Source organism: Aphis gossypii, chromosome 1 (assembly GCF_020184175.1).
Source record: "Aphis gossypii isolate Hap1 chromosome 1, ASM2018417v2, whole genome shotgun sequence".
Taxonomy (NCBI): Eukaryota; Metazoa; Arthropoda; class Insecta; order Hemiptera; family Aphididae; genus Aphis; species Aphis gossypii.
The window spans coordinates 64,515,004-64,541,253 of record NC_065530.1 but is presented as its reverse complement, the minus strand read 5'-3'; the positions used below and the strand labels follow the sequence as shown (position 1 = coordinate 64,541,253).

The following is a 26,250-nucleotide window of genomic DNA, read 5'->3' as shown; positions in this document are numbered from 1 at the left end:
AGTTTAAAGAGTGTAAGTTAGATTATTCTAATACTTTATTTTATTTTGCATCTAATGCGCATAATATGTATAAATTATGTTAAATGAATGTATATCATCTGATTCATATAGTAGGTATAGTTCAATAAAAAGCTGATATATTCGCGGATACATCTCCACTGAGTAGTGTTCTAAATAACATGTGTAACGTAATTTGATTTATATTTATTTATAATATAATATTCACTTATTGAACTTAGAAATATTGAGATATACTTTTTTCTACACTTTATTTTATAGAGATTAGGTAATTAGGCAATGCAAACAACATTTATGCACTTATCTTAATTTTTACGATTTTTACGTATCTAATCTGGATATTATGACAAAAATAATATTTATTTCCTAAATAAGCTAGTTTACAACCTTACTTATATTATGTAAGAATTTAATTAGTTATTAATTATTTTAGATTTTAAATAAAATCTGTAAACATGTGTGAAGGTAAGGCTACCGTGTGTTATTTCCAGACATCGATTATCAACTAAATGTAATTTAAGTTATTCAAGATTACTAAACTGTAAATTAAAACCAGATTTTAAAAATGCTTTCATTCGTGGTTATATAACTCATGTTATTTTACCAAGTGTCATTTCCAGAAATTAATGCTAACCGAAAGTAAATTTAAGTTTTAATGCACTTAATAAAATAATTGTATCGTAAATTAACTTGAATTGTAAATTATTATATTGTTGCACTAATGCTTTTAAGTATTTGCTTATAATTTGAATAGTTACACTAACCATAATATAAATACAGACAGACGCGGTTTAGAAGCCGTCCATGTCCGATATTTTCGACGTATGTTGACACCACACGTCCACACGCCGCATTAAGACGCTTCGGGAAAATCACATTGAGATACGATTTGCTGATAATTGATATAGGTACCACGTGTGATAAGAACGTAACTGTATGTACTCTGTACAGTTAAAATGAAGTGTATATACCTGTATACAAGTAGAAGTATAAAACATAATTAATATTACAGTAAAGCATGGAGTACATTATGTTCATAAAAAATAAAAGAAATGTAGGGTGGGGCTGTAAATACTTATTTCCAGCGATAATCCACTACGTGTTGTATTTTGATTTTCAGGGAGAAGTGTCGTGTAAACTTCAAAACTAGGTTTGCGTGTTTACTAGAACACCGCAGTGACGGTGTACGCAATAGTTTGGGTTCGATGACCCGCTAAAACGAAAAAGGGGTTTGCATATGACTTGAGTCGCTCTCCCGACGTCGGCCTCCAAACGTTAAGAACGGGACGCGACTCACAGCGAGTCTGATAGCCGTCTGCGAGTGTATTGATGGCACGTCCTGACGCGTTCAAACCGTCGAACGGTTCGTCGTACGACGAGTATCGTCGGCCCGACCAGTTGCACGCGACTTTGCGGGTTGTGCACCCTCTCGCGTCGCTGACCGCCGACAAGTACGTCGGCAGTTGGGTCGCAATCGGACAGCGGGTCGGAGGAACGTTTCGACCGTTTTTCACGTACATTTTTGGCCCATGGCGGGCGTGATGATGATCTTTGTCGCAAACTAAATCGTTCTGGGCCGTCGTCTTTACGGTGGTTATAGGCGCGACTTGTCGTCGGCAATCGCGGCCTACTCGGTGCCGTCTATCGCGCTGCAGACACCGACGCGAACAGCTATATAGTTGCCGTGCAACTCGTCATCGAGATCAATAAGTCTTCAGACTTGAGCGCGTACGGTCTGCCGAACGTGTTGTTGTACTTCCGATCGTTCCGAGTGTGCGCCCCGTGGCCAGGCAAGCGGTGGACGCTTGTGGCCGGTCATGCCGGATATCCGGAATTGGCCGACGGCGCGTTCAATATTCCTTCAAAATACGATATACCAACAGCATAGGAGCGCCGTCCAGTCACGACCACGAGTCACATTTTCCACGACCGTTGGCCACAGCCGATGCGGCCGAGCTCGAGCCCTACTCCATGGTTCAGACGTTAGTAAAATTATAAATGATATTGATATTGTATAATAATTTTTTATTATTATTAATTAGCTTTTAATATAAGCGACTATTATAGATCAACAGTTAAATCATATTTTACACAATTATGATAAAAAGCAACACAATTTTAAATGACAAAACTGGCTTCCATTATAATATAAAAGCTATTATTTTTTTTAATGATGATTTCAGAATATAACAGTTGGAGAAGAATATTGAGAGCGTTAAAGGAACTGAGCAAAATCTAAAGTTTGAAGACTAAGGACGGATAGTTAAATATATATTTTCGGTGAGATGTAGTGTGTAAAGAGGTGAGTCATTTAAACCGAGTTTGGGCGTGATCGGGTAGATGCGAATGACTATGTATAGTATTTATTTGTGTATGTATTTTTTTTATTTATATTTTTATTATCTCGGCTCATCGACCTTACGTTCAATGATACCGTTCATCGAATTCATGTCGTATTTGTGCACTGTATTATTCATAAAAAAAAAAAATATTAATTATTAACATATATAAAAAAACATTAAAAAGATAGAGAATTTAAATAAATTAAAATTTTAATTAAAAACTTTATTAATAAATTATTAAACTCAAAAGACTGTAGTTAATAAAGTAATGAAATATAGTTAATATTTCATCCATTAACATTTTATCTACAATAATTCATCAAAAGTATAGCTGTTATTAGGTATTTAAAAAAAATTAAGTTGATTTTTCTATTGTTACAGTCTGTGGTTAAATATTTAAATTATTATAAAAATAGCTCATTAAAAATCAAAAAAACTCTTCTTTTCATTTTAATGAAAATTTTATAACATCAACCCATAATAATCATTAGATAAATAAATTAAGAGTACAATATAACATATACTATGTACACTGCGTGTATATTAAACTTTGATATTTGATAGTTGTTGATGTACCTATATGTATATTATAGTACATATATAGGTATTACTTTAATAAATATTTAGTTTAAAGTCGTGTTTGAATATTCGAACTAAATATTATATTATTTTATTTTTAAATCCTAATAAAAAATCAGTCCAATTGCAAGGCCATCGCATTAACCTCTTAAACTCGTCGGATAAATTATTTAATTAAAAAGATTGGAAATACGGAGTACTATTATAATAAATTATTAAATTTATTGTTAGCTGTCAAAATCAGATAGGTACACATATATGTTCTATCATAATGATTTATAGTATCTTAATTGAATATTTTATTTTATTTTATTTTTATTAATCACAATTTATTGAAAAAACTAAAACTTTTTTAAAATATTACATTTACGGTTTATCAACGAGACAGATTAGTGAAGGTGTTATGTCGAACCATACGGGACTTGAACCTAACCTAACACATTATATTTTCTACCGAGTTTCCTCTGATAAATTATATTGGATAGAGTATTTCAAATTACTATTTTTTTTATCAACTAATATTCTGGTTTGTGTTATATATTTATTTTTTTAGTATTCATCATTATACGTGGTGTATACTGTATATAGTTCACGGTTTCAGCAAACTACATAGCATTTAAATTTTCCGTAGACATAGAATTTTTAATATCGTTGTCGTTATAACTAACAGCAATTATTATTTTAATCACTCTTATTTTGTGCAAGTGCTATATATAATATACATCACTGCCGTTATAACAACACGATTCGTGTAATGTAGGTACGCCTTTCACTCGACATTCTTAAAAGGCATAACGTAGGTTAGTATAATGACTCACGCTCACTTCAAAAAATGTAATGTTCTCATTAATTCAAGTAATTATTATACTGACATTTTATTATAATATATTGAGCATAAACCGAAGCGCTGCTCCACATAGGTATATATTCACAATATTATAAAAATATAAAAATAATTATATGATAAATTATGTTCGTATACATTTTTGTTGTTAAGGTCGAAACAGGATGAAAAAAAAAGCGGAGACGATCTTGCAGTCAGTCATAATATTTCTTAAGTATTTTTCATTTTTTTTTTTTTCATATTATATTTATATTATTACTATAAGTAATTTATATCAACTATTGGAAAATAAAATAGAAAAATGTTTTAAGAAACTTTGTATTACTTTTTCAAGTATTTCCGTTACAAGTTAAAGATGTATACATTAATCTTATTATAAAAAGTCTCGTTAGGTACAAAAAGAAAAAAAAACACACACATAAAACTGTAAAACCAATACATTCACCGCTCCGTTCGGAATTTAAAATAAGTGACGTTGAAATTAAGAAATGCGTTTACTGAAAGGGTTCATAATATTAAAATAAAAATTACGATAAGCGATAACGACGTTTAGTGTTTTACTGTGTGCAATGTCAATATCTCAAAATAAACCGCGTGGTATTTGTTAAGTATGATGTTAACTATACACAATCACGCCACGAGCTATGTTACAGGTTTACTTATATGATAATGATTTTTTTAACTAGTGCCTAAAGTTGTACACTTATTATTATAGTAATCGACAATACATGCATGCATTTATAATATTGGTAACACATTAGACATAACATTATGTTAACATCTCTAATTTTTAATAATTCTTATACTGTTTGGCTCATTAGGAATAATAGTTTCTCCCACAAGGACGTAAAATGCGATGTATTCATGCCTATTATAATAAGTATTACACTTTTTACCATCCATCCATCCATCGGTGACGTAAATTGTTTCAGTGGATTTTGGCCATTTTTTAAAGAAAGATAAAATTTATCACACGTTTTGGTTTTTTATTGTCATGTATAGTTTTTTTTTTTAAATATGAGTTATCTTATTGGTTATGTTTTCTTTAAAAAAGAGAGAATTTTGTTTAAATCACCTTACTCAAAGTTTGATCTAGTAATTTAGTAAAAATAAAATTGATTGATTTTAATAGACACGATATGTATATATTTTATATGATTATCATTGTCAAATAGTTAGAACTTAGAAATGGGTGATTTATAGTTGTAAACATCCAATAGGAAAAATGGAATTTTAATACCAATAAAAAAAAAATGATTTCTTATAATAAGCAAAAGTTCCAAAAATTTGTTTTCGGTACGATAGTTAGCTATTAGGAATAAATATTTTTGTCTCAAGTAACGATACAATAAAGTACAAAATATTCATACAATATAATATAATATGATAATAATAAAATTAATATATACTTTACTTTACCATTGATTATGATATTTCGAGTAATTGAACTATGTCCCACTACTAAACAGAACAAATAAATAAATAAACTTATATATTGCATTATATTTCCATATCTATTATTAAAATAACATTTTTTATAAAAAAAAAGAACTCAAAAGTATGATTTTGCTTACAAGTATAACAATAATTCTACACGACTTATACAACAGATAAGTATTATAAATATTTATAATAACGTATTACTTAAACAAACATTTTTCTTGTACAAATAATATAATCAATCATGTAAAATGTGTTGATTTTAAGTACCTAGTAAAAAATCTCGGTTTAATTAATTTTATTCTGCTGGAACTTTTTTTTACATTTTGCCAAAATAAATATGTTTTTTTTTTTAATTTTATAAAACGATTATACATCCTTTAAAATGATTTTTAGCTTTTACTAAAATTTTGTATAGTATACACTAGTTTCAGATTCCATTTCCATACTCCCGTCTTATGTGTAGCTCGCTAAAACCTTCTTTTTCTTCGCCTTCTCTCCCAACTATTTGGGGTCGGCCACCCTGGTCCTTGCAATTTCCACTTACTACGATCCTTAGCATCCTCCTCTATAGTAGAAACTTTATTATAGATATTATATTATACTACTTACAAAATTCCCGCGTTTTACTGTGTAATATTATGGTAAAGTACGCCAAATACAATGTACCTATCGCGCGAGGTGTGCGCGACGACGCGACAGTGGCACGTTCCTGGCCGCATAGCGTTATCAATAGTTAATTTTGCTATGGCAACTGCAGCAGTGCTCGGTGAAACTATGCACACGTTATTATACCAACAATATGCGTATACGCAGTGGTTTATATTATTATTATATCAAACGACGTTGTGTACTGTTTTCACTCGTCATTTGGCACTCGACCATCTCTATAGGCAAATCGCGTGTACGCCAACGCAGCTGCAGCGAGCACACGGTGTCGTTGTACTTTATAACATAGTTGTGTGTACACATATGTATATAGAATATAGATACTGAACTATCCGAGTACGTTTTAAATTGGTCTCATCGAATCCAACCGCCCGACCATGGACGACGAAGAGTTTGAAGAATCTATGCGCAAAGTCAATCTCATAGGTAGGTGCACACCTCACACACACACACAACACACAGCGGTATACTGCAGCAGTTGCAGCTGAATAAATGTAATATAACAAGCTATATATAGCTCGAAGTCTAGCTGTGAATTCGATAATAATTAATAATTTTTTTTAATTTTTCAATACACTATTATAGTATCTATCATAATAAATATAAAATTATTTACGGCCATTAGTTCAAGTAATTATATCTATAGACAATTATAATTATTAAGCAATAATGCCGTAAAATTGACTTACGGCGTTTTTATTTAGTAAATAGTGGTATATTTACGGCTTATGGCTCTAAGTAATAACATCAAAATAACTTTTATTCATGTAACATATGGATAAAAGTTTTATTTTATTATTTCATTGCATTCCTCGTCAAAAAAACTATAAAGGTGAATATGTATTATACTAAATTAATTGGGATAACAAATAATAAAGTTATAATAAAATTAAAAAAACAAACATTCATTTTTCTCAAAAATAAGAAATTGAGTTTTACGGCACTTTTGCTTAGCAGGGCAGTATAGTGGAGCACTGGTGCTGTGAATTTGATATATTTACTGTGTAAACTGTTATTGATAGTAAGCGTGCACTTTTTCTACTAAAAACTAATGTAAAATATGATGAGCAAACAAAAAAATAAATAAACGAGTTTTCAGAATAAAATGTTATTTAAATATAAAAATATTGAAAACTAGGTGGCTTCTGTTTAACGGCCCACACTTTTAGCTTATTGCTGTCATTTGTATGATTTTTAATTAAATTTCCACGGAAATATTATATAGGTAGGAATTCACAGAAAAATAATAATTCTAGTACTTTTTTAGATAAAACCTATAATAGAGATTACAAATTTTATAAACAATATTATAATATACAGTTTTTACCAGATATGTCATGTATATGTGTACATTTTCTATCTATATCTGGAATAATATTAACATAATATATTGTTTGAACTTAATTTCTTTTATAGAACAGCGAAAAATATATTAATTCAATTATAGTCCCGACCATAAGATACAACCTATGGGCTATGGCTATGGGGCACGAATAGAAAGAGAAGGGCCTTTAAAATTATACTTATCAACTTTAAGTGTAGGACGTTAAACTATTTAAACGTATAATTTTATTTTAATTAATAGATGTTTAAATATACGGAGTACTTTTACGCCAGTTTTGTTTTAATTATAATAGATTTGTCATTAGTATAATACGAAATTTAATACATTTTTGGTAAACTATAATACCATCTGCAGTAAATGAGCGAGGACATCGATGATTTTTTTTTTTTAATTCATTTGATTTACATTTACTGCAAAATTTAAGAAAACCCAATTATTTTTTTTTCAAAAAAATAGCTTATGACAACAAATGTCATATCTTAAATCTTAAATCTTAAGTCAAAAATACAATCGTTGCTTGCGTTATAATTAGTTTTTCAGTGAATTTTTTAAGGTTTTTTCTTTTAGTCTAAAAACGTCATTCAGGTCACACAGATACTTGATATTTGACGGATAGTAGATAATTGATAATAGCTTTTGTTTTATCTATAAGTGTTTTTATCACCTATTGAATATAATATGTAAGTTGTAGATACAATAATATATCATTATAATTTTTTATTCTATAGGTGGAATTATTAAGGATATGAGTTCGAAAAATGAAGCCAAATCCAAAGTAGGCATGCTCCGGGCAGAAGAGCTGTTGGGTAATGGTGAAAAAGTGTGGGACGAAAGTTCACTGAAAACTGTGCATAATGGTACGAAGATAAACCGTAAGGCTTTCGAAGACCTAGGAAAACCCAAAGATGAAATACCTGCTGATGCCGGTATGAAAATTCATTTTTATTTAAATAGAACGACTACAACATAATAATATTATATAAAATACGGAATAATATATAATAATAATAACAGTAGGTACCTATATAGTCTCCCTTCGCCCGCCTTGTATCTAGCAATTCCTATGCCAACGGCCGCGGCACAAACTTGTACAGATTTGCAATTATTTTTAATTGTCATTTTATAATTATTATTTCATATCCAATCGTTTGATATCATGCTGTAAATAGGTGTTTAATTTGTTTGTATATCCAATGTTTAAATATCTGATTGTAAGAATGATAACATTCATTTACAGTTAAACAATGTAATATTTACGTATGTTTAAATGAAAATTTCTTGTAAATACTTGAGAAATATAATATCAATGCATGTTCATAGTATATACAAGCTATGTTACAATCAACATGGTTTATTTTTCACGTCTATCTACACCGCTGTTTAAATTAAATAAATATTTGATATTTCTTTATTTACAATCATATTTCATTGTTATATGTTTTTTTAAATTATTACAGAATAAGATTTTATATTTCTCACGGAAAAGTTAATATTTATATATCTGTAGTTAATCAAATAGAAAACTTTAATGAATTTTATGTTCAAAATAATGAGTATAATAAATCGCAAATTCGTCAAAAATATATAATAATAAAAATGCACTACAAAATTAATGAAAAAAAAAAAAAAACTGAGGCTCGTATAAGATCTTATATTGTGTATAGTAGGTTGTCGAGTATACCCCGTCGTTGAGCATTCCCCCAAAAATTGTATTTTCGATGTTTTTTTATTGTAATTTCATTATTAAATAATGATGAGAAGAGTAACTTCTTTTGTATTACATTTTTAAGCTTCTTTACTTACAAACAAAAGCGTATCACTTTTTTCAGAACTTAAATAAGTTGATTTTAAATTGCTTTTGTAAAGATCGCTAAAAGATAAATTGATTTAACTCATGCTATTATGAAAGTATTGAATTTGAGAATATTTAAAATGATTTCCAAAAAGGAAAGCTATATGAATTTTATAAATATTTTTCTTTTATACAAATATAATAATTTTTGTTAGCATTTCTTGTCGTTCATGTACGAATCTATAGAGTATCTTTACACAAACATTATCTACGACTACCTATGTATATTTATTTTTATTATATCTACACTAATTAAAAAAAAAATTAGTGTTGTACTGTCGTTTAGAAAGAATAAACTTATGATTGGACCAGTTATAAAAGTTGTAAAACTCCAACGTAAGGAAAAAAAGCTAGTCTAATTAAGAATTCAAAAAAAATTTATATATGTATCACTAAAATGATGAAATTTGTATACAAACCCGATTACGATAAATACATGGAAACAAATCAAATAAACCAAAAATCAAGATCAATATTGAATATCAAAAATGTAGTAAATTTATAAAATGAATAATAGAATCTAATACATTGTATCTTTATAAATAATTTATCAGGACTTAAATTTTCAACTTGATGAATCAAATGTCTTCAAAAGAAAATTATTCAAAAATTCAAAACTAAAAGGATCAATTTCCTTATTTATTTTATCAAATCAAATAGGAAAACCCGATACATACGTTGTCCAAGTTATACTCTTAAAAAATTACACTCTACATTACCCTACATTTCAAGATTATTTAAAAGAAGAATTAATAAAGATTGGTTTTAAGACTTGATAACGATTTACAATGCCACACTAAAAAAACTCTAACCTAGCCATGGTCTTTATCGAACTTAAAATTATAAAATCTCATTATTTTAAACAATTTTTAATGCTTTAATTAAATTCCGTGGGTACTTTTAAGCTATAAAACTGTACGTATGTTTCCTGTAGTATATACAATATTTTTAGCCTTTTAGGTACCTACTAATATAGGTATAGGTACGAGGTACCCTATTATATATATATTTAAGAATAGACATAGGTTATACGTCCAATAATCGAAATTGTTCTGAAAAAATATAATTATCATTAAACTAAAAAAGGATTTTAAAACGATTCGCGTAAAAATCGATTTTTCAATCGTTAATAATCGATTAGATTTCAACGAACGTGCAGTGCGGAGATATAAAGCGTAATATATATATATTAAATATAAATATAACACAATCGTGAAACCCGGAAACAGCATCGAATAGCGTGTATATAAAACGAATTGATAAAAACACATATAATCGGGCAATAAAATATACAGGAAAAAACATTTTTATATATACTATATAGTATATACAGTGTATGTATTCATGCAAATCTCAAAATGATTTCATACGCACAACAAATACGCTGACGTTTGCGCGTGTCTTACAAAATAGTATAAATAGTATATAGTTATGTGGTACCTACCTATATATTGTGTATTTGTATATACACTATACATAGATATATGTACGGTCGTCGTGGTCGGTTGAATGGAAAATGCAACATCACGAACTTCCGGGGTTTCATCGTAGATCGAATAAGGTAAGAACCGGTATAGTTCTCAATATTAAATACACATTACACTGCCCCGCGATAGTATTATCATTTATCTTATACCAATACCTATAACCCATACATCTATATTATTATTTCAACTATGAAAAGACGATTGAACGCAATTCACAGTCAACAGGGGTGACCCTACTTACAATATAGTTACTATAATAGTATAATATAATATACTATATTATGTTTAAAATTTATATATTATTAGAAATCAGTGTACATCAGAAATTGCACCATAATATTATAATAATAGAACAGTGAAGTACCAATTCGTATTTAGATTTATGATATCCCTTAAGATATGGATATAGTAAGACGACGTATATCGCGTAGTATTTATCGATTTTTTTTTTTAAATATATATTTTGTCTGGCGAACGAATTTCTGGTTTACGACGATCCCTTTTCTGAGTGTCTACCTGACCACCAATCATATTATACATATCTGGGGTATTCGGCGGGACGTATTGTACACATTATAATTTTTTTGGTGTATAAACATTGCGTAGGTTCCTACGTGATGACAAGAAGTGATCAGCTACCCACCTATACAGTATATATTTATTATGAGTCACATGTAAAAATAAATAATTATAATCAGGGTCTACAAAAATAATAAAAATATTTTTAAAAAATGGAAATAGAATCTCTAATTATTAAATTCGACATTGGAGAGCAAATGTAGTTTTATATTCTAAATACAGATGAAATAAGAAATGCTAACATTGTATAAATATAGACGACAATTTTTTTTCGAGCAATGAAAATTTCATATTTATTAGTTATTAACTGATCACTGATTTTATAAAGTATAGTTTAATATCATAGAAAAAAAAATATGTATTATTATTTTATTTTATTTCGTCGTTTTTTTTTATAATATAATATGAAGTTTTGTGTGATCTGCATATTGTTTATAATATTTAAATTTGTTTCAAGCTGGATTTATGGCACACGTGGAAAGAGATGCAAAACAGAGGTCCGAAGCTAAAAAAAAGGAAATAAAACGTTCAGACTATTTGAAATCGATGGGCAATTGCGAATACCGTAAAGGGAACTATGAAAAAGCTCTCATCTACTACAATCAAGTAAGAAATAATATTTCACTAAGGGTTTAGTGTATTTTCAATTTTCCATACGCTTAATAAATTATTACCTACAATCGAATTCCCCGGAATAATTCCTTCCCTCCGCTGTCAAAAGGATACGCACATTAACTAGGTTAAATTAGGATAGGTATACATTCAACATAACAGTTCATAAATCATAATATAGCACATACTATATTATATTATTTATTGGCTTATTGGCGTTTATAATTATTTGAGTACTAGTTCAGAAATTTGGACAGCTACAACATCATATATGTAATATGTATATAACATGTAAGTAATCTAAAAACAAGAAACTGATGTATCTAAGTATCTTGCTTTTCGCTATGTATATAATATATATTATATTTTACCTTAGGGCTTAGGTAGTATACCTACTTTTATAAGAAAAATGTGTAAATTTTAACATGTAAACTTTGTTACGAAATAAAATATTTTGTGACAATTTTTACAAGAGTCGTAGCAGGAATAAATCTTACTGTATGTAATGATGAATATATACCAGGTATACATAGATAGTTTAGTTTTTGAGTTCTTCAAGGAAAATAAAAACGAAATTAACCAATACGTCAGGATTAGGTTATTCGAAATACTGTCTTTCTTAGTATGGTATATTTATATTTTAGGACGTGTCCAAGTATCGTATATGTATATTTATCATTGGGAAGTAGGGTTCAAATTTTATATTTATAAAAACAACAGAAAGTATATAGTGGCACATTGTATATTATAACACATAAATATATAATTATATAATAATATTTTTTAATAATAATTTCGATATTATTACTTTTAGTTCTCTTTATAGTTTGTTATATAAAAAGATGAAAAGAGACGGTGTATTATACTACAATAATAAACTATAAAAACATATAAGTATTTTATATAAATAAAAATAAAAATGGATAGCATTAATAAATATTTAATTTTAAGGTTATTGACCAAAATCAGTTAACAAATAAAAATAAAATTTTTTTTTTATCTAAATAATTTAGTTTTGGATCATCAAGGTTAATTATTTTATAAATGGTTATATATGATATAACAAATATTAATTGTTGTTTACTGAATAGTATTTTCATACTTACACTTTAATACAATATACTACACTACATTATACGTACCTATACTTATATTTAAGCATTAAATTAATATAATTATGTAGGAATGCTACTGTTGGTAAGATACAGAAATACTAATATGAAATATAACCTTTCACAAATTTCGTATAATAGTGTTAATTATAAACATTTATACCCTGAGCCTAAGATAACATTAACTGTATTTTAGACTTTTTTCAAAACGTTGATATTATCTAAAAATTTGAATATTTAAAAAAAATATTTCAGAAGATTTGTAAAACGCATTAATTATAATATAATATAATACATTATATTATAGTACTTTGAAGTTCGATTTCAATATTAATTTTAATAGTACGTTAAGATAAATATGCTAATTAAGCAAATAAATAATAATAATATACAAATACACATAAGTACACACGTTATGTTATAATATGTACATTTCGACAGTCATTAAACTGATTAAACTGTTGTTATTACGATTTAATTTCAATGTTCAAGTGAGCATTAGAGGAGGAGTAGTGACCTCCTGAAAATAATCATCCATCTACTACGACGATATTATACTCATAAAAATACTTACGATAAGTTAAACATTTAAACTGAAGTGAACATCATCTATCATGGTTATTCAATATTTGACGTACGAAATAGAGATCGACTAACCCTCTAACAAATTAAAAAAAAAAAAAAAACTTGCCATATTTATGAAAACACATTTGTAATAATAGCGCAACACCTTACATAGTATTATATAAACGCGTACTCAAAACGAAAAATATTGTTAATAATAATTAATAACAAATAAATATGTGTTATTATTTTTCGTAAGACTTATACAGCATCATTATTGTACGTGTTTCATAATAACAATAAATAACATTGTATGCGTTAAATACGAATTCACACAAAATAAATATTTTATTACATTATTCTGTATAGGTAGGTACGTACGAAAACCACTAAACGAAAAATATGAGTATAAAAAATAATAAAGTGCAGAGCGACGACGAAAAAATAAAATGTATAATACATACATAAATTGTGTAGTTCTTTTATAGTGAATGAAGCAATATTCAAAAATGTACAAAGAGATTTTAAACATTTTTTATATTTTTAACCATTTTACTGAAAAAGATTCGGTAAAATGTAAAATGTAAAATCGAATCTTCTTCAATGTTTTTACGAGAATAATAATTCAAAAATTTCCGCATTTTCTAAAAATACTTGCTGGTTCACGATAAGTGAATGACCCTGTATAATACGATATAATAGGTATGTCGTGTCGAAACAAAAATGTGTCAAAATTTATATCGAGGGTCAATCAAAGGTTTTGCACGCTTTGTGCGCATTTAAATGGGAAACCTTCGTGTTTTAACATGCGGCCGATTATTATATACGCATCACCTGAACCGTAAGCACAAAGAAAACATTTACAAACGGCTGGTGTATAATATTATTCTATACCTATTGACAACTGACAAGTTTTATTCTTATTTTTTCTTTGCATTTATTTTTCTTTCCGACCTAAACACACCGAACAAAGATTGGCAGATTGGTTTATAGGAATATTCTCGTTATCCAACAATAAGTATTTTATAATAGCTCGTTACACGTCTACAACTGTTATAAGAAATACATTTCTGCTTCAGATATCGGTGGGACCGTCCAAATAAATTCACTGTATCGTCTGTATCACCGATCCCTTTTCGATCCTCGGACAGTGAAAAAAATAATAGAGATCAGTTTGAAAAAACCGTAAAAGGACTTTAAAATTATTTATAAATTATTGCATCGTAAATACGATTTTTATTAGGCTATACTGTTTTTTCGGAACTCTTAATTTTATTAGAATCCTATTTTTATTCATTGTGCATTACGTATTTTACCAAAACACATATTTTTAATCAATTTATAGTTTAAAAAAAAAAATTATGAAATTAATTTCTAGATTTTAATTATTATTTAAATTTAAAATTTAAAAGTATATATAATATATGTATTACACAGGTGTCTTGCCAAAATCTCTTTTGTGATTCACAGAATTATACGCTAAATAAATTTAATTTTGCAGAAACTGTTTAGCCTTCAAAAAAATAAAAAAGTATTGTTTTTCAAATAGTATTGTTTTTATTTGGTCATTTAATATTGTTATAATTATATTACAAAATCATGTATTCGGAAAAAGTTTTAAAAATTGTCTTCGAATATTATGATTTATATCAATAATTATTATATCCATGATCCATATAAACCCTGTTTCTTCATTTCTTGTCAATCACTTTCCAACTTATTTATACTAACTTTGAACTTTAAACTATTTTTTTATGTTTAAAATACTTGTGGTATTTGTGTAGTATAAATTTGCTATGTCCAAAATTATTAGAATGTAATTACTCTGTAAAATGTAAATATCATTTATTATCATTGTTTAAATACGTAATTTATTAGAGTAATCGTTAAACCTCGGTGAAATAAAACATTTACCATTTCATATTTTTTTTAATTATGCATTTACGTCTTGATAAATTCATCGAGGAAATCATTAACTCTAGACTATCGGGATCGTGGCCAAGATTTGATTAGAATAGTATTCGGTATTGTAAATTTGTTATAATAGGTGTGGTAGCTTGATGTGGAAGTAAATCCTCAACACAGTTGTAAATAAACTATAAAAATTAAAAAGAGTAATAAACTGTTGAATAGCAACTATTAAAATATTATTGATTAATCATAATTTATACGACACATATTTTACGTATAATGTCTTTATAATAATGGATTTTAATTTTTAATACGTATTATAATGTTGTATAATAATATACAATTTGCATAATCTCTAATGATAACAACATAACTTTGAGTTTAAATGGTTTGCGGCTTTGAGCTCTAGATAACAATGTACAATATAGGTAGGTAGGTACCTTTAATATATGTAATGCGTATATAATGCATAATGCATATAGTGCGCAATAAAAAACAATTATTTCCATAGAAAATATTAGCATAAATAAAATAAATCTAGTTGCAAAAATTCTTCTTAGGAAGTAATTTAAAAAACAATGATTTTCGTTTATTTCATTGTTTATCATTACGTACTTAAATACAAGAAGGTTGATAATTTTAATAATAAGAACTCTCTATCTTAAAATGTAGTAACGTTTTTATCTAATTTTTTATAGTGATGTAAAACAAATCCAAACTTCAGAGAACAAATTAAATTTTTTAGTTTTTATTAATTTTATCGTTTGATTTTTTGATTTGAAATTTTTTGTATAACATTATACATTTTTAATTTCAAAATCCGAAATGGAATATTTTTCCAAATATTTAAAGCATAAATTTTGAACAAGTAGGTAGTAAATTTATTGTTTATAGGTATTAACGTTTAAATGAGTGAAGTAGTGGACTAGAATTTTGCAGAGTGGAATAGAATTGAAATAATAATATTAAAATATTAATTTTTTCTATTGAAATTTTCTTAAAAAAACATTTTCAAACATTTTCCATATAAAATGTATATTATTGTCATTCTCAAACTAAAACTTTAGAAATCCAGAGTAAGTGACGACTAGATGTTAACTTTTTTTTAAAAAAATGCATATAAATCATATTATAATAATAAAAATAAAAATAAAAATAATAGATAAGTACATAATAAAAATAATTTTGCTAGTTATCTGTATCTTCTTCATGTTTATCTGTAATATAGAACAAATAAAAAAACATTGATATATTACCATTTTTATTATTATATCATCATCTTTTTCGTAATTTTACTGTTAAAATTATTGGACTGTATGCTAAACCATTTTATTATATTCTCAAATTTGAATGCACTTTATTTTATATAGAGAAAAAACTTTCAACGTTCATAGAAGTGATCGGCGCGTACTTAAAAAATATTGAATCGTTGATGTCCATGTCTTCAGGTAATTCGTCAACATTTTCTTTATCTTCCGATAAAATGTTGAACATTGTTATAAACAATTAATAGCTTTTATTTATATGCAACACGTTTTCTATTTTTGTTTTTATCGAATTTCCGTGTTCACCACTTATTTGGATTATATAGTCTTAACCTTGTATCATCTTCTTATGAAATACAGCTGGCAACTGGCACGTGATAGTCCTTGATTTCAAGACTCGTTACCGCGATAGGAAAAAATGCAAAATTTGATTTAATAAACACTAATTGATTTTTAATATTTTTTTGTCCAATTAATTTTTGTGTCATTTTAATAGAGAGCGCATAATCGAAAAAATTTTAAATTGACTGTATTAATTAAACATGTTCACAATAATAAAAAATTAGTTCAGGTGGGAATGTTAATGTTGGAGACACATTTTTAAAAACTTAGATACATGACAGAGCTTTACGAAATACTTTTTCTACATTTGCAATAACTTCTTAAATGTTAGAGTTATTTATCCATAAAATAATCTATGACCATTACAAAAAAAAAACATATAAATGCAAAAAGTCCGAACCCTTAATTTATTATTATTATATCATTCCGCTTTTATTGTTTTTTTTAGGCCATCGACGTGCGCAAAGACAGCTGCGTACTATTCACCAACCGGGCGCTAGCCAAGATCAATTTGGGTTTGATGGACGAAGTCGGCGAAGATTGCGATCGCGCACTACGTCTCAACGAACGATCGCTGAACGCTGTCCTTTACAAGGCTGAAGCGTTATGGTGGCTAGGCGATATCCAAACTGCTAAGGAATTGTTAGAAACCGCTCTCAAAACTCATCCTGATCAGACGAAACGCATTCAAGGTGCCTACTTATGATAAACACTAAAATGATTTTTAATTATACTGTTTTATTTTTGCATTATTTCAAAAAGTAACCAAACTTTGATCATACAATTTTCCTTATAGTATAATTCGAAAATCATTATATTATACCTAATATCCGCATGTTATTATTAGTGAAAAAAATTTTATAAAATATTTTGATACAAATTATACATAATATATAGTTTTTGATATCTATCCCAATAATAATAATAATAATAATAAATAATAATTGGAATTATAATGCTCTTCTAAAAATTTCAATATTAAATATTGAACGAACAAATTATTATTACTACACCTACATGCTTGTATAGTATATTTTTCAATAAAAAGTTCAAAGAGAGTAGGAGCAATAAATAAAATGTGTGTTATCTTAAGTTGAGATGAGTAGTATGTCGCATCTGAATTTTTTGTAGAACCCAAAACCCTTCTTATCTTAACTTTAAATAATTCAATTATATTATAAATAAGACTGGTTGCTAATGAATAAAAAATAATTTGAAATAAAAAAAAAATTCAGCTAAATTAATAGAGATACAAACACTTGTAGGTAACTATACAAATCCGTATTAATAAATTATATATATAATATATATATATATATTATATATATTATATAATGCCCCATATTATATCATGATTAATAATTAATAATATTACAATAAAATACCTATATAATATTATATATTATCATTTTTTTTCTCTTTTTTGTTTCTGTATAGACTATCAAAATAAATTGAGCAACAGTCGTTAATATACCCATGCTGTAAATTTCGTCAATTCTTCACCACCTTCGTGCACATTATAATGCACAAATGCAGTGAACCATATATTAAAGGCTTTTGGCGTTTTTGTGAGTTTTTTCAGAAACTAATGTTACACATTATACAATCTACAATAATAATTTTTTAGATTATTATAAAATAAATATGTCTTATTCATATTATATAACACGTATACTATTATAATTTATCCTTGGTATAATTCTATAATGGTATGTACTATGTACGAATATACATAATAACCTATAATCTAATCATTCTAATCCAAAAAACAAGGCGATTCTGCTATTTCTTAACAGTAATTTCTTCATTTAATGTATGATTAAAAAATTGTTTTTAAATATTGTTTGTATCATATCATAAATTTTTTATTATTATAAATATTGGCTTCGACTGCTTAGGTCATTGACTGCGATTAACATGTTACATATTGTGTATTATAATGTCATAAGTACTTATACAAATTAAATTTTTTTTAAGATAAATAAAAAAATAAGCAAGTAACAGCGATTAGATGATTTTGTATAAACTAATGCCTTTGATAAATTTTTAGTATGTTTAAGATGTTTAGGGGTTCGTCGTTGAGGAATTTGGTGAGGCGTTTGGGATATTGCATTTTGATCTTCCTTCGTTAAACTGACGGTATTCAAATAGTAGATGTTTGATGGAGATTTCAGAACCACGTAGTGTGCATACTACAGATTTTATTTTTTTTTCTATAAAATGCTTGTATCATAATTATTCTTTAAGTGATTCATTTTTTTAATTGAAAATGGTGTTGTAAAGTAGTAAAAAGTATATATTTTTTCAAAATTGTAATACGTTTAAAATTATGTTAATTATTTTTCAACTACAAGAATTAAAGATAAGAAGAATAAAACTGTGTACCTATAGAATAATATATTATGTTCAATATTTACATCGCTTGTAAATCTCTGAATATAATATTATGTGTGTATACGTGTGTCTGTGAATCATTGAAAAATGAACAATCAGAAATGGCGATGTATATACTTCGCCCACAATATAAATATTAAATAGTGATAAGTACAACGACAGATATTTGTATAATATTAATATATATTTTTATAATATCACCATCAGACAATACCAGCCCATACATACATCGTAATTTTGTCGTTATCGAGATATAAAGTAGAGTGGAAATGGGATAGGTCCAGGATCACGACCTTGGAAAACTATTTTTTATTGTCTCATATTCAGGTGGGTATACCTACCTATAATATTACTACACATACACTTCTATTGTAGACGTGATTTTTATATTTTAAGTTTAGCGATGAATATGTTATACTTATTTTACAATGGTATTGTGTGTTATCTTTATATCTCATCACCTTTTATCCATTTCAATCTTTAACTTAAAAATTTATTTCTGGTTATAAATAGGTGTTTTTTTTTCTTATCTGGTCAAAAGTTTAATATTCTCAGTACTTTTCAAAACAACCAGGTAAAACGGGAATTTTTACATAATCTCCAGTTTTTAATAAATCAATTTTGTTGTTTTTTTGTGATTCAAAAATAAATAGGCAATAACACTATATAAACTTGAACTTCTTTCAAATATATTTACTAGTATTTTCTAGTCAAATACTCAAATGGTATTATTTTAAAAATATTTTAGATCTTTTTAAAATTTATATATTTATAAGATTTTTCATAAATTGTTCTTACAACTACCTAAAATGCTTATGTATATTAATTGCATGATAATTTTTTAGTCATTTCAAGTTTACATTCTTATAAAATTTGATATCTATTTAAACGAAATAAATATTAATAAAAAATATTATTTGAAGGGACTTGTAACTTATTCGCGACTATACGTTTCTTATTACTTACTTATTAACTATAAAACTATCCGGTAATATTTTTAAAATATTTAGATTAGTTATAACTTCATTAGATATTTTATACCACAAACCTATTCACATAATTTAACGTACGGTTAGTATTGACCCATAAATTATAATAAATAACAATTAATCATATAACAAATGTTATTCAATCGAATCAGTAGTGTTATTAATTTTGATATTAGGATACATAACTAAGATGTCATCACTATCATCTATATGCGTCGGACGAACGAATTATAAAATATAATAATATGTAATAATAACGAAAATAATCACTAAATAATACATATTATACGTTACAGCAACCGGGTATTATCATAATATTATAATTAAACATAACCAATTGCAACAATCACAGTTTTAATACCACGGGGCATAGTAATAATAATAATAATATTAATCATTATTATTGTTATTATTAATTAATTAATTAGGCGTTTACTACTCAGACACGTAGGCACGATCAAGGCATGTTGTATAAGCCGCAATCTTGTCAAAAATAAGACTTCTCCAAACAATAACGTTGTTCGACAACAATTTTATTTCCATTGGACATTGTGTTCGTGACATCTAATATCATATTATATTATAATACGAAAATATTAGACAGGTTGTAAACGATTAGTTTTTAGTTTCAAGTTCACGAAACGTTTAGACTACTGTGCGAGGGCGAGATGCATAATTAATGGATCGCCAGTTGCCGATGTCGTAATAAAATCGATTTCGAACGATTCTCCGCCGTTGCTTAATAAGCGACTACTAAATAAAATATATGCGTACAGCACGGCGTGAAATCACGGCGATAATCGACGTGACGAGTGTACAACGAGCTTTTGCGGCTACACAGCATCGTTTGAAATCGACGTTCAACAGTAATGACGGACACGAATCACGAGTTTCCACATTTTCGCCTCATACACAGAGCTCGACGGTGTCTTTTGATATTATTGTGTACGTAATAACACGAAGTTGTTAGGCGTGCAAACCCCGCGAGTTGTAATACTTTACCGGTCGGATCACGATGTAGCGACGACACGTCAGTCAACTAAATCGACGATGATGACGACGAAAACCAAGGAAAAGGTCGGTGGCGACGATCGAATTTTCTTTCTCAGTCTGCTGCAGACTACGGACGACGAATGACGATTTTAGCGGTCATCCGATCACAAAGATTAGGTATGTGTGTACAATATATTCCGGTGAATGATGCGTAAACGTGGTAAATGCTGTAAATGTTGAAATTCCACTGTTGTTGACGCCAAATACCTGCAGGCGAATTATGTTCGATTTTGTGTCGGTGTAAACGACGTTTAAGAACGTTCAGTGATAAATGTATATGCGACGTGAAGCTTTGTCAATGAAAAATAATATCACGGTGACGAAAGAAGATAGACGAATGAGAAAACACAACTATTATAGCGATAACTGAAGTAATAATATGAAATGGCTTTTTAAAGTTTCTATTAGTCAAAATCTCCGTTTATATTTTATACTGACAAACATAAATAAAATATTAAGACGACGTTAAAATTGTGCATGACAAACCTCGCCACAGTTAGATATAAGGATTAATGTAACGGGCTAATAAGGACGTTAAAGAAATATAGTCCTTTAGATGGCTGATCATAAATCAAAAGACTGACAAATGGCAATAAAATTATAGAACAATTTCAAAAAAATCAGGCATTGAACTCGGGTAAACTATATCAACTAATAATTTTCGTAAAATATAAAATTTTTTGTTTATAATAGGTGTTGAAAGATCACTGTATGAGGCAATGTTTGACAGGACAGTAGCAAAACAGGAGAATTCAGGATTGGTTCAGCAGATTAGGTTAGGTTAGAATCCCTCGCAATAAAATAGAAACACTTAAGCCAAAAGAAAACACTGAAGAATTATTCAATAAAAACGACTATTCGAATCATATTGACGAAGAAAAAATTATTTAGTTACTATAAAAAATCTTGACAATGAAGTAAACTTAAAGTATAATCAGAATATAATATGATCATTAAATATTAATCATCTTTATTTTACAAAATAGTAATCGATGTTTTTTTTTTAAAGATAAAAACATTGAAAAACATTTAAGAACAACGACAAAAATTGGTTATTTGTTTAGAGAAATGAACGTAAAAAATGCTAAAATTGATTAACAAAAAATTTTCAAAGCTCGAAGTTTACACAACTGTTTGTGTACCAATGCTAGAAGTTGATAAGGTTTAAGGTTTTTCGCTTAATTTACTTGCAGTCATAATTTTATGTGAAAATAATATGTATAAATCATATAAGCCAATTTTAATTTGATAATATTTATAATTTTAAACAATTAATAGGTAGGTACTCGAATACTTAAATCAAATACAGAATATAGCGCGTTAAAACACAAATAATATAAATGAGCACAATTTTCTCTCGATAACGAAAAATTTATAGAACACGATGAAGCCCTAAAAAAAATAAAGACAGGGAAATAACTCTATGCGAAGCCCCAGGATAAGGAATAGTTGATCACCAAGGCTCCGACTGATGCAACTGCAAAACTGGTTGTGGCACTAAAAAATGCGCTTGTTGTGCAGCGGAAATGTCATGCAGTTCAAAATAGCATAGTAATCGCGCGTAACTGCTCCAATAAATGACTTATAATGTGCACCTATTTCATTATTTCATTAATTTCAATTAATCTAACTTTTTACATTAAATTAAGTAGTAAGATAATCGATTAAATAATAAAACAATCAGTGTTTTATTTGAGATTTATCATCATTGACCATCAAGATTGATAATTAATGTCAATGACCTGTGAAATATATACATTTGATAGTTTAAAACATGTTTTATATAACGCACTTACCTACATCATTAAATCACTCTAGTAATAATTGACGTCATTCACCAATATTATGTCATTCGCTATCGTTTATTATACAATGTATACCACGAGTATCACGGTCGATTATAATAGTATATATCGTATTATATGACCTACGTAAAGCTGGGTACACACCTTGTCTATCATCGCGTCGTGTAGCTTCTTATTATCGTATTCCGGTTTTGAGTGATGGTAATGCTAATTGTATCGTTCTACACTACCATGATCTATCGAAAAATATTCAGAGTTGGATCGATATCAACTTTTGGGCCCGTCACGACAAGCTATATAAAGCTATTTGCCGTTGGTCGGTCAAAAAGGAAAACGGCGATGACAGCCGGCAAGCTTTTCACCGCGTCCGTCCGGTTCTCAATTTATTTTACCTTTGACCCGATTCTACTGATCCAATAGAATATATATTGCTTTGCATGATCTGCCGGTAGGTAACCGTAAAAATATGCTTAAAGCCGTCGATTAATCAATCTAAGGACGCGAGTCGTCGGGCTCTCGTTCGGCTTCCTCACTGCTATTAGATTAAATCGTAATGACCATTAGCGAGCTTAAAGCGTCGAGTAGTGATGCGACGACGTCTCGGAAAAACGAGTCCATAGGATATTCTGCTCTTATATTTGTGAGCCTCGTCGCTTCCGGTGTACGCATTTTCCATTTACCGAGGATTAGTTAAGGGTGCAAGTGAGACAAGGTAAGACACACATCAGCTAGTACATCAATTACTCGTGTACATAAGTATTAATCACAAGTACTTAGTTTCACTTATTATAGGAAGTCCTGGATATCTCTACACGATAATTATTGATTAATTATTATTGTTGCGCATATTATAGTGTATGTGTACCTATATAATATATTACGGGCAAAGTACGAAAGATAGATAATCTTTACCTACATTATCCGGGTAACGTTAACACTACTCGTGTCTTATTCGATAAAGTAGGAATATTTTTAATTTGTGCATTATCCACAGCTGTGTGGATAAAGTTTATACTTAGATATGATGGACGATAAAATAATGATAAAAAATTTAATAATCCAATAAGGCATTAAATAACTTTTGCTATTATAGGATAATGAAACGTTCTTCAGTTATTTTAGATTTTATAATAGTTTAATTATTTTTAGAACTTAAAGACTTTTTTGTTGAACAGTTTAATATATTACATAAGAGGAATAAGAATAACACAGCAAAATTGCGTTGATCAGAAGTGTACTGACCTTTAATCAAACTTAAAGTTCAGAACATGTCTATAAAAAAAGTTTTCTACATGATAATTTAATAATAAAATGAGATTCGAGAATTTTTAGATTGTAATATTCGTAGTTTTTCCATTTCAGTGTAAAGACATTTTGCAAATGACCGTATAATTGAACTAAGTATTTGAAATGTTTGTCATGTTGACCATTTTAGCAACATAATCAATTTACGAATACATTATTTAATTTAGATATCTTAGCATTTGACAGAGTAGGTATCTAAGTGCCGAATTTATAAGGCTTAATACTTTATCCATAGACCATCGGTTAATGTATAAATTAGCTGAAATGCGTTTAACTGGATAATATACCTATACATTATATATATTTAAAGTGCATATTGTATACTTTACGTTGTTTATATAGATAAGGTTTACATTATACCCGTGCTAACCTAAAATGTACACTAAAACCATTTTTGGACCTTACCATATGCATTTACAATATATAGGTTTATAACATCCTAGTAAATTAAAATATTGATAAAATAGCTGTGCAAATATATTAATAATTGTGTTCTAATATTGATCTTAATACTTTAGGATTTTTGAAATTTTCACTAAGTATTTATATGAAAATTTTATTTTTGTTTTTGAGCTTTTTGTAAACAATTGCAATTTTCAATTTGTTTTTTTAAATGATGATAAAATGGGTAAAATTACTTCAAAAATTAATACAAGGTTCCTATTTTGTAGTTTATTTCACAAATAACAACATTTTTTTTATAAGCATTTTAAGTTAAAATTTTGAAAAAATATGCAAATAACAATTTATTATTTTCTAGTTAGAAACTCATAAAACAAGTTCTGTATATACTTAAAATTTAAAATTTAATACAAGGTTCTTTATAAGTTTTTCAACTTTTATTAAACAAAAATTTCTACCGGAAAGTCAAATTAATTTTCACTGTTTGAAATTATAATTTTTTTATGATAATGTATATCACCAATATTATAATATATATTTCTTCCCAAACAGTTCTTATTTGAATTTAAAAATGAATAACCATAGATACTTGACGTTTTCAAAAAATATTTGTATTATCATTTTCTATAAATGGTAAAATTTTCAAATATTTTGAATTTTTTAAGTTATTTTTTTTTTTTAGATTATTGATAGGTGGGTAAAAATTCTTAAAACCGAATATAAAATCCCATTTAAGTTGTTCTGATATCCGTATAAAATTTAAAAAATAAACACAATTTTTATTTTTTTATCATTTAAAAATTTAAATTTGTATAAAATGTTTACAACATTTGTCAAAATTTACAAAATTTACAAACTACAAGTATTTTATTGAGAAACATTTATAAAATCTTCAATTTTTAAAGCTTAAGTTTTCGTCATTATAGTTAATATTTAAATTGAAAAATCTAAAAAATATACGAACACAATTATTTTTATATGAAACAGCAGATATTTGAATTAAATTATATATTATATATTTTAAAGTTAAATAACTTGATACATCGTTAATTCAAATTTAACGTACCCATTACACTATTAAGGTGTGCCACTCGACACCTATTGTACAGTAAGCCGGTACTCACTTGGCAACCTTTTTAGTTTTTTTTCTTTTAAAACATATTTTACACGTGTAGTAATGTATAGTACTTGTCTTTAAGTACAGGAAATAGTTCATGTGTTATATTATATTATTATTAATAAATACATTTTTAGGAATTCATATTTAATATCTGGTTATAAGTTTAGTACATAAAGTCTTAACATTTTAAGAAAAAAAATTATTCATAAAAACTGGCATAC

General features: G+C 27.6%; 1 protein-coding gene across 3 annotated transcripts; it reads left to right on the top strand.

Annotated features, from left to right (window-relative positions):
* The first annotated feature begins 1,684 nt into the window (after nt 1–1,684).
* LOC114132935 (tetratricopeptide repeat protein 12-like) lies at nt 1,685–19,233 on the top strand. 3 transcript variants are annotated; one of them, XM_027998544.2, is made up of 6 exons: nt 1,685–2,000; nt 2,202–2,298; nt 7,966–8,163; nt 11,613–11,761; nt 17,410–17,653; nt 18,399–18,627. In XM_027998544.2, exons 3-6 carry the CDS (start codon nt 7,983–7,985, stop codon nt 18,428–18,430), a joined length of 606 nt encoding a protein of 201 aa, XP_027854345.1. In that variant the 5' UTR covers nt 1,685–2,000; nt 2,202–2,298; nt 7,966–7,982; the 3' UTR covers nt 18,431–18,627. The 3 variants fall into 3 exon arrangements, 2 of the variants coding, with proteins under 2 accessions (XP_027854345.1, XP_027854344.1); XR_003593096.2 differs by lacking the exons at nt 1,685–2,000; nt 2,202–2,298 and adding exons at nt 6,026–6,318; nt 19,012–19,233 and having other exon boundaries at nt 18,399–18,529; XM_027998543.2 differs by lacking the exons at nt 1,685–2,000; nt 2,202–2,298 and adding an exon at nt 6,026–6,318.
* The last annotated feature ends 7,017 nt before the right edge of the window (nt 19,234–26,250 follow it).